The sequence below is a fragment of the Squalius cephalus genome (assembly GCF_949319135.1).
Source record: "Squalius cephalus genome assembly, chromosome: 3".
Lineage (NCBI taxonomy): Eukaryota > Metazoa > Chordata > Actinopteri > Cypriniformes > Leuciscidae > Squalius > Squalius cephalus.
Window position 1 is genome coordinate 56650656 of NC_137124.1, and position 12839 is coordinate 56663494.

Below are 12839 nucleotides of genomic sequence, written 5' to 3' on the forward strand. Positions count from 1 at the left end.
GCTAAGACTGATTCAGTGTGATTCGTGAACTAGTAAAATAGCTGTTTTTGTCACTCTCCTGAGGAATAATTCATTCACTTGTTTTGGCAATGTACCCACACAGAGATATTTTGTTCAGATTTGTTAATTTTTATCCAATCTTATTTTGTAAGTGACTTTTACTTCTGTTTTAAAAGTGTTTTCTTTGGTTTGTTTGACTACTCAAAAGAGAAAACAGGACAACATAATTTATTTGTGTTTCCTTCTAGCTAAATTTCACACACATAAGCAAAAATTTACTGGCTTTAAACCTCTCTTTACTCTATTCAAAGATGATCTAGACGAAACTATCCAAAGCTCTGTTAACCCTAAAGCATTGAATGTTTCATGTTTATCTGTATTGCTTTAATAATGCTTTGTAATGTTTAATAAAAAATAAAATAAAATAAAAAAACGTACACAAATCCGACTCGAAAGATCAATTCGTTCACGAGTCGGACACCGTTAGCAAATGCGTTCAAACGATTCATTTGTACACACACACATAACGTACAAAACAAAAAAAGACTCAAGATTCAAAAGAACGAATCAAGTGTGTGTGAAGCAAGTGAAGTGCTTTATTGGCGGGCGTCATTTCTGCTTTCCAGTTGACTAATTAAAGCGGTGTATTTGAGGGATTTTCACGCTGGATCGCGAGTGTTGAAAGTGAAAGCGTTGGACGAAGCGTTCGGGCGTCATGCGGTAGCGCGTTGTACTTGTGTTAGCGTTCAAACACACCGTGATCATGGACACGCGCGAGTTTAGAGCGGTGTTACTAGATATATCCAATAAACTTTCCGAGGAGAATGTGAAGAGTTTAAAGTTTCTGTGCGACAACATCGGGAAGAAAAGGCTGGAGAAAATCAATAAAGGAATTGAACTTTTCGAGTGCTTGATCGAAAGAGCTGAAATTGGGCCCAATAACACGGACCTTTTGCGAAAACTTCTGAATAAAATCGATCAGAAAGTTCTTGTCGACATAATAGAGGATTTTGAGACGCACGCGCCGCGAATCCCCGCTGATGGACTGGATGAGAAAGAGCGAGGTTTGGATGTTTTTACTGAACTCTTGCTATTCATGTAACACTGTTCTCTGACAGCAGAGAGAGATAAGGCATTTAGTCAGGGTATTTCTGTTTAACTCTATAAATGCCTCTTATTTAAAGTGAAACGATAGCTTAAGGGCAGACTGGGGTGTAATGTCAATGATATTTCTAGGTGTTTTATCGTTTAGTTCCTCTGTTTATTCTCGCGGCTTCCGTCTTATCGCCAGTGTGTGCAACGCAAACTCATGGCAAGCCGATTTAACATTCATTCCTTAAAAGGAATACTTCCTCATAAGTTCCACTTTTGTGCTTGTGTTTACCATCATGAAATAGAAGAATGGAACAGTCTGTCACTATTGGAATAATGAGTAGGCTATCTAAAATAGCAAACTGACATTGAACCAACATGGAAACGACGTCTCTCCTGACATTGAAACAACATCACTTTGCTCATCGAATTAACGTTGAATCAACGTCAGACACGCCATTCAACCGCATTTCAACATTGAATCAATGTTTTATTTTCAACGTAATAAATAGTAAAGATTGATCCAACGTTGAAATTTGATTGATGATTGATACTAACCTTTACAACTAAGAATCAACGTTGAATCGACGTCTGCCTGCTATCTGGGGATATATCGGCCACCATATGTTGTTATCTGCCAATAGATGTACATTTTTAATGTTATCATTATCGCCTGATAAGAAAATTTGGCTAATATATTAAAGCCGATAAATAATGCTTATTTATTGTTAAATGAAAAATGAATCAAATTAAAGGATTAAAAGGGATGTAAGGGAATAAATAAAAAGAAAGGTTATATATATGCATTGCACTGTATATAGCCTATATGCCTAAGTGAATACACCCATGCTAAAGTTGAATAAAAAGAGGAATAAAAAATCATATTTTGGAAACTGAACTTAATGCCTTAATTTAAAAAATTAGGAAAAATCCAACCTTTAAGGACACCAATTTTCTTTGTGAATGAATAATGTATCGTAAATAAATAAATGTTCTTCCTTAAAATACAGGGTGCATAAGTTTGGACACCCCTATGTTAAATTCCCATAGAGGCAGGCAGATTTTTATTTTTAAGTATTTGTTTAATTTTTTTTTTAGGATACTATGCATCCTGATAAAGTTCCCTTGGCCTTTGGAATTAAAATAGCCCCACATCATCACATAGCCTTCACCATACCTAGAGATTGGCATGGAGTACTTTCCATAAGATCATCTCTCAATGCAAATCAAACCAGCTATTAGGCTAACTGAAATAAAACCATGCCGATCTCTAGGTATGGTGAAGGCTATGTGATGATGTGGGGCTATTTTAATTCCAAAGGCCAAGGGAACTTTATCAGGATGCATAGTATCCTAAAAAAAAAAAAAAAAATACTTAAAAATAAAAATCTGCCTGCCTCTATGGGAATTTAACATAGGGGTGTCCAGACGTATGCACCCTGTATTTTAAGGAAGAACATTTAATTATTTACGATACATTATTCATTCACAAAGAAAATTGGTGTCCTTAAAGGTTGGATTTTTCCTCATTTTTTAAATTAAGGCATTAAGTTCAATTTCCAAAATATGATTTTTTATTCCTCTTTTTAGTCAACTTTAGCATGGGTGTATTAACTTATGCATAGCACTGTATATATATATATATATATATATATATATACTTATTCAAATTAAGTTATTTGCAAATAATTGATTAGTTTAAAATGTGCACATTCACTCTTATTTGATTCGTAAATTCATCATTTTGACATTGATGAGCACTGTTAGACCACAAGGCAGATCAATCTAAAAACTTAAATATGCCTGAAAGTTTAACTTTTAAAACTTGTCATCCTAACGACAAACAGCTTTACTGATTCTACACTAAAATTATAAGATAAGACAAATGCAATGAGAAAATATGAATTCTATAATTTTTATTTTTTTTCAAAACTCATACAAAATGATTGGCTCTGGTCCACCTATGTAGTTATATTTTAGTTGTTCTACTTTACTATACGTACTGTAACGTAATCCAATAACTTGTATCTTTTTCACTGATAACTATTAGGCTATATTAGAATAGAATAGTTCATAGTGAAAGATTTTGAGTTCCATTCTTCTATTTCATTTCTTGTAATTGCTCATATTTTCAGTATTATGGGAGGATTGGGGATGTTGGTTGAAAGTAGGGATGCACGATAGTGGATTTTTGCCAATATTTTTCTAATCTTATTTCTTTCCCCAGGCCGTCTACCTCACGAACCGCTAAACGCCTTCGCTTGTGCAATACACTATTTATACTCATATTTATTTAGCATACCTATTCACATTCCCTTGCATTTGTAAATAACACGCCTGTATTTTGTCTATTTTTGTATGTTGTGTATTGTTTAACTAAATTGTATATATAAAATTATTTAATTTACAAGTGTCGTTTGTGATTTTTATTTATCATGCAAGCCATAGCTTCTGACCATTAAATAAAACCAGACTCGTGATTTTATAACATCAATTACTGCTTTATTGAAATACAGAAGTAACTTAGTTATTTGTTCAACACGTTATGTTATCGGCAAGGCATTTCGGCATAATTATTTCATATCGGGCTGATGCCGATTATTACATTTTAAGTTGCGTTTTTCTATGGCCAATATAATGAACAGGTTTAATGCTGTTAAATGTATATATACAATTTACAGTCGTTAACCTTACAAAGCCTACTGTAAAGCCTAAAGCTTCTAAATGATCAACAGGATCAAAACTTTGCTGAAAAACCTGATGCACAGAAACTACTACATGCCTTCTGTCGCCTGACTGACACTTCATACATTTTTTGCAAGGAAAAGCCCTTTAGTGTCATACTAAAAATGTGGCCCTTCAGGTCATGGTTCTTCATGTTATTTTGCTGTGAAATTAATGATTTGTATTAAAGTAAATATTCGGCTATATTCACACAGCAGGTCTTAATACCTGATATTTTTTGACGACCAGCTTACATCTTTTAAAGGTGACCCATATCCTCTCTCTCTCTCTCTCTCTCTCTATATATATGAAGAGTTCAGATGCAAAAGCCTCTAAGTGCCATCTGCAATTTTCTTCTAGAATGATCATTTTTATCAAGCTTGTATGTTTAAGTTCAGTAATTTCACTTAACTGACAACTAATAGGTAATTTTCATTGCCATTTAAGTGAAATTATTTAACTTAAATATATGAGTTTGATAAAAATGATCATTCTAGAAGAAAATTTCAGATGGGACTTAAATATATAATACCGAAACAACCCAAGGTAGACATACTGACCCGGAAAAGCTTAGGCCAAACGCATCAATCATATCAAATGTTATCTGTCAGGCTTTTATTGAACATTTATTTATACATCTGTCAATCATCACTGAATCGCATTGCATTATATGTTTTATGTTGAGATAGTTTCTGTGTCTCTTTTTAGAAAAAATAAACGCTGCAACTATGGTGATAGTGGAACATCTGGGCAAAAAGTGGCTTCAGGTTGGAAGAAAACTGGGACTTCAACCCACTCAGCTGGAAGGAATCCAGGAGAAACACAGCCGTGATCTTGAGGAACAGGTCCAGGAACTCATCCGAGTGTGGATGAAGATCCGGAGAGAGAACGCCAGGGTGGAGGAGCTCATCCAAGCTCTCCGAGACTGCAAACAGAACCTCACCGCAGACCTCGTGGAGAAGAAACTCCGAGAGCTTTGAACATCATCGCACTTTCTCAGTTTCCGACTTTTCCAGAAGCGGTTGTATTATAAAGGGAGAGAGCTTTGGGATTAATAATGTGAACTTCTTTTTTAAAATGAACTGAATTAAATTAAATCTTCTTGAATTAATTTTGGTGCACCCTAGTTAAATGAAACGATTAGGTAATATATGTTTTACATATTAAAATATGATTGTATTGCAGAAAATGAAATCTATTGAATGATGTGTCTTATTAGCAACTTTTCATTCACCATTGGGAACCATCATGCAGTTTTTACAGAACACTAATCATACACCACTGTTCTTGTATTGATTTTGTGAAAAGAATCTAGTTTTATGTGACACAAATGAATAAAGGGACTGTGATGATGTATGATTGAATAATGTATAGTGTAGAGAGTGATCATTTAACAGATAATAAAGGCTTTTTATTGCCATTGATGGTTCCATGAAGAACCTTTGACATCCATTGCACTGAATATTCTAAAGGTTCTTTTAAAGATTTTCTTGGAACCCCAAATTGTTCTTGGAACCTTTATTTTCAAGAGTGTACCTTGTATTTATTCTATAGTTCACAGTATAGAAATGCTTGCATCTATTATAATAACCATGTTGTTCCATCTGCTGCAATTCTCAGATTAAGATATTGTACAAAATGGCTGTAAGTTCAGTTCTCAGAATCACTCTCACACAAGCACGTTGAACATGTTTCAGCAAGTCGTCACCTGGCGTGTGTTTTCAGCTCCTCCAGAAATCTTCCTGGAGATTATAATGTATTATTTTGAGTCATCTCTCTTTGTCCCACACTGGTTGTATAGGTTGAGTTTGGACCGGCCACACTCTTAGAAGGAATGTGTAGAAAAATTACACAAAATATGTGTAACACTCTAATTTACACATTTTGTGTTTGATATTAACTAAAACATGTGTTGGAAAAAAATAAACTATTTTACACACATCTATGTGTAGTTTAAAATGAACACAACTTGGGAATTTACTCAAGTATTTAACACAATATTATGAGTAGACTGATGTGTATGGAAGCTTGTTTCCGCCACAGAATAAAGCATTTTAAAAGGTAATATTGCGACTTTTTATCTCACAATTGCGAGTTTACATCTCGCAATTCTGACTTTATTTCTCAGAAATTCTTTATTTAAAGAAGTCAGAATTGCGAGATATAAAGTCAGAATCGCGTGAAATAAAGTCGGAATTGTGTGTTATAAAGTCAGAATTGTGTGAAATAAAGTCGCAATTGCGTCTTATAAAGTCAGAATTCTGACTTTTTTTCTCGCAATTGCGACTTTATATCACGCAATTCTGACTTTATTACACATAATTGCGAGTTTATATCTCGCAATTCTGACATCTTTTCTCAGAATTGTGAGATATACAGTGAAGAAAATAAGTATTTGAACACCCTGCTATTTTGCAAGTTCTCCCACTTGGAAATCATGGAGGGGTCTGAAATTGTCATCGTAGGTGCATGTCCACTGTGTCAAACTGAGGCTAGCTCGACCCTCCCTCCTCCTCATCCCGTCCCGTCCCCTCCCCCTTACTTCCGTGCTTCCCGAAACAGAAACGTAAACTTTTCCGATGTAAATTCGGGACTTCGCGCGTTCCTTTTCCCTCTTCTTTGCTGTTTGTTCATCGGAACGTCGTTTCTGTGGTCGACTCGTGTGTCGGCCACATCAAAATTCAAGAGAATATAACGTCAGTCGTTGTCTAGGACATCTCTCCTCAAGCTAACTTCCCTCTTCATGCTTCTCTCTCCTCCACTCCATGTGCACGCGCACTAACCCCCCAACCCCCAAATCATTCTTGTCGGTTATTGGCTGGAACACTGTTTGTTATGTTTCGTGGTCCAGGCTGGGCCAGTTTGTTTGTGTTGCCGTTTGTGGAGCCTGGGCTGTCTGCAGAGACCGCGTTTCTTTACAGTGTGTTCAGGGGACAGGCAGCTAGCGGATAGTGAGGAGATGTTTGCTGTATGTGACAAAAAATGTTTCGGCCTAAAAAACGCGTGATCGCTTAGAGCACCTTTGAGGAAACCAACGTCCATGACTCTAGGGTCAAAAGTCATGTAGTGTATTCCAGCCTTTAGGTTCACAATGCTCTGAGGGAACAGCCTAGTTGAGCTCAAACACAGTTTAACTGGCTCACAAACATTATATTCACATGTTCTGATGTTGCTTTACTCTTATGACCCACATCTTTCAGTGTGAACAGACTGCCTTCCTGAATGTGCACAGTCATGCTAATCTCTAATCATTTCCAGAATTACAGTACATTTAATAATACATCTGTTATTCTTCGTCTATTTGTATATATCTTAGGTTAAAATGTCTATGCCTATATAAAGATTTGGGGTACTTTGTGTATTAAAGTGCTTTTTATGCATTCAGTAAAAATATGTCATGAAGTGGAATAGACTCTCAATTAACATGGTCATAAAAACAGCATGTATAATAACAATATATATATGTTTTAACAAAAAACAAAAGTAAAGCTCAAAAGGTAAAATTGTACTAGATGCACTAACAATGCAGGAGCCTGCTTGAAATTTCACAACCATCTGTTAACTCATACAGTGTGTTAATAACAAGGAAAATATGTTAACCTCACCTGAAAACTCATTTAAATATTATAAGGAAAAAAATAAATAAATCATAATTCTGAGGCGAACTAAATCAACAAAGCTCCAGTATGTAAAAGAATACGCCTCATTTGTTACAACAAACCACAAAACTCCAAGAAACAACTCTTTAAATGTAAGACTTATAGGAATAGTTCACCCAAAAATGAAGATTTCCTGATTATTCTCACCTCAAGGCCATCCAAGATGCATTATGACTTTCTTTCCTCAGCCGAAGAGAAATCACATTTTCATGGAAAACATTCCAGGATTTTTCTCCATTGAATGCAAGTGAATGATGCATAGCCTATTTTTTATGATCCAAAATCTACATTTAGGGAACTTAAAAGGAGGTCTCCACACGACCCCAGCTGATGAAAAAGGCTCTTCTATAGCGAAACGATCAGTCATTTTCAGGATATATATTATATATATATATATATATATATAGAGATTAGAATTTCTTTTTCTTTCTGAAAATGACAATGTTTCGCAAGAGAAGACCCTTATTTGTCAGCTGGGGTTGTGTGGAGCCTTTTGAAGTTATGGATTTTGGACCGTCAAAAATGGCCTAAGTTGAGCACCATTCACTTGCACTGGATGGAAAAAAACATTGTAAATGTTTTTCTTTAAAAGCTTAATTTCTCTTTGGCTGAGGAAACAAAGTCATGCTCATATCCATCTTGAAATGCCTTGGGGTGAGAAAATAATGAGGGAATTTTCATTTTTGGCTGAAATATTAACCAAGTTAATTTTAAACAATAATGTAAAACTTCACTTAATGTTTAAGAAGCATCATAGCCACTATACAAAGATCAGAATCTCACGTTTATTTGATATTTTTACATGGATTAGTATTGGCTGTTACAGTAGTTTGATGTAAAACCATGTTTATTGGAGGCAGAGCGTGTGGAAATGGGCATATTTCTCATGACCGCTCACACACACACACACAAACACACACACAAGACCACAAGAAGCCTGGAGGTTTTGCCCTCTCTGATACTTTATATCATTTAACAACAGAAACATTCTTGCGCTCCAAATAAAAACAAAAAAAAGATGAATTAAAAAAGTTAAACGATCCCACTGACTAGATTTCAGAATCTCCAGAATCAAGATTCTAAGAGCATCCGCCCAGTGACACTTCGTATATTATAAATCCATATATCTTTGTGAAAACGTAAATATGCAATGAAGAATCCTTCACTTCTGAACTACAGGCAAAGAAATGCTCAGTTTAACTAGAACAATCTAAACATATCATACAAAATATATCAACACACTAACACGCTTCTCACGAACCTGAACGTAAAGAACGTCGGTGAAGATTTGATCGAATACTTGAAATGATTCTGATACATATCTGACATGTGAAATACTAAAATAATAAGAGGACTGCGATGATGAAAGGTGGTAGATCTTCCAAAACGGTCCGACAGTGGCGATTCACACGTGAAGAAAACGGTGGCGGATTTTCCTCCAGACAGTAAATGTGTCCATTCAGCCGGTTCTGCTTTAGTCGCAGTGCTGTGAATGTCTCTGGCATTGTACGATAAAGGCACTGATCTCTCTTTAAGCTCGAGGACGAAGGGGGACTAACTATTCCTAAAGTCCTCTAGTGTGTCAGCAAAAATCAAAACTCAAACACTGAACTCGCTCCTCTCTAATCTTCTGGCGTGTCGTGGCATTCGCTGCATCGTGGTTCGGTGTGACTCGACCTCTCGACCGCCTCGGGTAAGGGTGTGTGTGTCCTGGGGCAGACGGGCTCTCAGGACGAGAGGTTTTGGACGTAGTTTGCAGGATAGAGACCCGTCTCTCCGCTGGACAGCTGTCCTTTACACCAGCCCTGCTCGTCCTCCTCACCCAGCTTCATTAACTCTTCACCTGTACACACACACACACAGCTCATAACACCACTCCTTCAGGCACGTTTACAACTATATCAGCGTTCACACCAGCCGACGTTTATTCTGACGCTTTAAATGGCAATCAGAATCCATCCCGATTTAATGTTTTTATCGTTCACCGGCTGGAAAGTGATTCCAATGATATCGTTATCGCTATAGTTGAAGTGTGGACTTTATCATTATCGTCCTTGGTGTGAACGGGCCGTTACTCTTCCATGTGACACATATAAGGTATAAAGTAAAGTCAGCCGGTCATAACGACCCTGAAGAGGTTTATTTTAAGACTATAACCAGCTGACTTTAGTTTTCCCACTATATCTCTGTTCCATATCGTCCAATATTACAGAATAATCGCAATCAGTTGATATTTAATTGTATGCTCATGCTCAGTATTTTTACATTCATCTGACACTCATTTAAAAATCACTGATACTTTAATAAGTTAATATTTAGCAAATTTCAAAAAGGATACCCATATTTTATGTTTTTTTCAAATCTCGTTGAATTTGTTTGAACGATAGTGTACAGTATTAAATATGATATTTAATATTGTACCTACCGTTCAGAGAAATCAATACCATAAAGGAAGCATTAAATTGATCAGGAGGCATTTATAATTTAACAACATATTTCTATTTCAAATAAATGCTGATAAAATGCATCAGTTTACACAAAAATATGAAGCAGCAAAAACTGTTTTCAACATTGATAAGAAGAAATGTCTGAAGGATCATGTGACACTGAAGACTGGAGTAATGATGCTGAAAATTTGCATCATAGAAATAAATTACATTTAAAATATATGCAAATAGAAAACTACAGATCCCCAAATAGACATGGTGACGGAAAACAAATATGAGACGGGAGGAAAAATAATAAATCAATGTTTTCGCGTTCTGTCGCAAATGTTTTGTGTTCTTTGCAACGCAAAAGCATCTATTTATTATTTTTCCTCCCATCTCATATTTTTTTCTTTACCATGTCCCTTTAGAGCCTCCATAGAAAACAATTCTTTAAATTGTATTCATATTTTACAGTTTTTGATATAAAAAACGAAATACAGTTCTTTCGGTATTTGTATTGTATTTTTCTTTATCTTTTTTCTTTACACAAAACATGGAATTGGGGAATTAACATCGAACATTTATGGGTTTACAGCCATGAGAATAATTACTGGTTTATTGGTACTGGACTGGACAGAATATCAATATCAGTGTATCCATAAATATTCCTTCAGCCGAACGGCTCCACCCTGGGCTGTGCAGGACTGAGTGAAGTGAAGTCTTGCAGAGTCAACACAGAGTTTCGCAAGCGCTGCAATGATCTCACTTGTGGTTTGCACACCCTTGTGCCTGTGCGGACACGTCAACATGAAACCGGGCTTCAGGCTCAATTTGTCTCTATTAAAATATTACAAGTAAATGTGCCGGAAATATTCTAGTGAACTTCAACTTCCTCAAAAACTTTTCCTTTATGAAGGTTTATGGAGGAGCCATTTTATATTCATTAGATATTTGCAGGAACATAACATTTTTTTCCTTCATTTAAAAAGTTTCACTGATAAGAAATGTCTTCTAAATAGAAAAACTTCTATTTAGAATGATATACTCTTACATTAGATGAAGACAGCATTTCTACAATGGCATGGGTAACTGAAAATGTTTTCTTTTGCTACTTCCAACACTCAGTGTCAGTTAAGTCTAAAATTACTGTCATGTTGGTCAGTGCAATAATGATAAACAAAAATACTAAAGTACACCTTTAAAGGTGAAGCATGTAGTTTTGCGACATCAATGACACCTGGCGGAATTACAAAAATAAAGTGTTTCAAACAACCTTGCAAATGCTTCTCATATACGTTGCGCCTTCCCCCAACTCAAACATCACAAACACAGCTCTTACGGGTGCTTGTGAAAGCAGGTCTCAACAGGTAAAAGTAGATAACCCAAACTCTCTGCCAGCTACAGTAGCCACGCCCCCAAACTCTCATCCTGCTACAGTGGCCACGCCCCCAAACTCTCATCCTGCTACAGAAGCCACGCCCCCAAACTCTCTGCTACAGTAGCCACGCCCCAAACTCTCTGCCAGCTACAGTAGCCACGCCCCAAACTCTCTGCCAGCTACAGTAGCCACGCCCCAAACTCTAATCCTGCTACAGAAGCCACGCCCCAAACTCTCTCTGCTACCGAAGCCACGCCCCAAACTCTCACTGCTACAGTAGACACGCCCCAAACTCTCTGCCAGCTACAGTAGCCACGCCCCAAACTCTCATCCTGCTACAGGAGCCACGCCCCAAACTCTCTCTGCTACAGTAGCCACGCCCCAAACTCTCCCTGCTACAGTAGCCACGCCCCAAACTCTCCCTGCTACAGTAGCCACGCCCCAAACTCATCCTGCTACAGAAGCCACGCCCCAAACTTATCCTGCTACAGTAGCCACGCCCCAAACTCTCCCTGCTACAGTAGCCACGCCCCAAACTCTCTCTGCTACAGTAGCCACGCCCCAAACTCTCCCTGCTACAGTAGCCACGCCCCAAACTCTCCCTGCTACAGTAGCCACGCCCCAAACTCATCCTGCTACAGAAGCCACGCCCCAAACTCATCCTGCTACAGTAGCCACGCCCCAAACTCTCTCTGCTACAGTAGCCACGCCCCAAATTCTCTCTGCTACAGTAGCCACGCCCCAAACTCTCTCTGCTACAGTAGCCACGCCCCAAACTCTCATCCTGCTACAGAAGCCACGCCCCAAACTCATCCTGCTACAGTAGCCACGCCCCAAACTCTCTCTGCTACAGTAGCCACGCCCCAAATTCTCTCTGCTACAGTAGCCACGCCCCAAACTCTCTCTGCTACAGTAGCCACGCCCCAAACTCTCATCCTGCTACAGAAGCCACGCCCCAAACTCTCAGCCTGCTACAGTAGCCACGCCCCAAACTCAAACTATAGGTTGAGCTGGAAAGTGATTGACAGATCTGAGTGGACCGCTCTTTAGCAATTAGCAATGATGGAAACTATGGGAAATGGAATGATGAAATGAATGATGATGGAACAATGGGAAACTAAATTTTTACACTTTTGGGGGAGATAAACTAATGAATGGCACACTAATAGTTGTAGTCAAAGAACAATAAAGTGAGTTAAGAGAATCTATTTTAACAAAAAAAAATATTCACTTTTAAATCTGCTTTACTTGAGTGAAAAAAACAAAACAAAACAAAACAAAAACATCCAGCAGGTGTCACTCTTGGCATGTCTGTTATTGCATTTGTGTAAGAGCTGCAGTCTGGCATAATGAATTCTGGCAGTTTCTAGAGTAACAGGGCTAATAAATGACCAGACTGAGTCCATTAAGCTCTATATGATATTTAACACACGCATGCAGATTAAAAAAATGTCAAAGTAGATCCTGCTCTTTTAGCAAACAAAACCAAATGTGATGTTTCATTATCCTTGTGCTGTGAAGATTTGATTTAACCTCATTCTGCATTACTAATGTGTC

General features: G+C 37.4%; 2 protein-coding genes across 9 annotated transcripts in view; one reads left to right on the plus strand and one right to left on the minus strand.

The window, feature by feature from the left end:
* Positions 1-468: 468 nt before the first annotated feature.
* Positions 469-5879, plus strand: fadd (Fas (tnfrsf6)-associated via death domain). The gene is made up of 2 exons (XM_079865384.1): positions 469-1064; positions 4525-5879. Exons 1-2 carry the CDS (start codon positions 764-766, stop codon positions 4794-4796), a joined length of 573 nt encoding a protein of 190 aa, XP_079721510.1. The 5' UTR covers positions 469-763; the 3' UTR covers positions 4797-5879.
* A 2361-nt stretch (positions 5880-8240) lies between these two features.
* Positions 8241-12839, minus strand: part of pacsin3 (protein kinase C and casein kinase substrate in neurons 3) — a 47270-nt gene continuing 42671 nt past the window's right edge. For all 8 annotated transcript variants that reach the window (XM_079866109.1, XM_079866110.1, XM_079866114.1 and 5 more), the window contains one exon: positions 8241-9318. In XM_079866109.1, the coding sequence (XP_079722235.1) occupies positions 9203-9318 (116 nt within the window). In that variant the 3' untranslated portion in view covers positions 8241-9202. The remainder of the gene's footprint in view (positions 9319-12839) is intronic.

Coding starts and splice junctions, on each gene's coding strand:
- fadd (XM_079865384.1), top strand. CDS start 764: ATGGACACGCGCGAGTTTAGAGCGGTGTTACTAGATATATCCAATAAA. Junction 1,065..4,524: donor ACTGGATGAGAAAGAGCGAG/GTTTGGATGTTT, acceptor GTCTCTTTTTAG/AAAAAATAAACGCTGCAACT.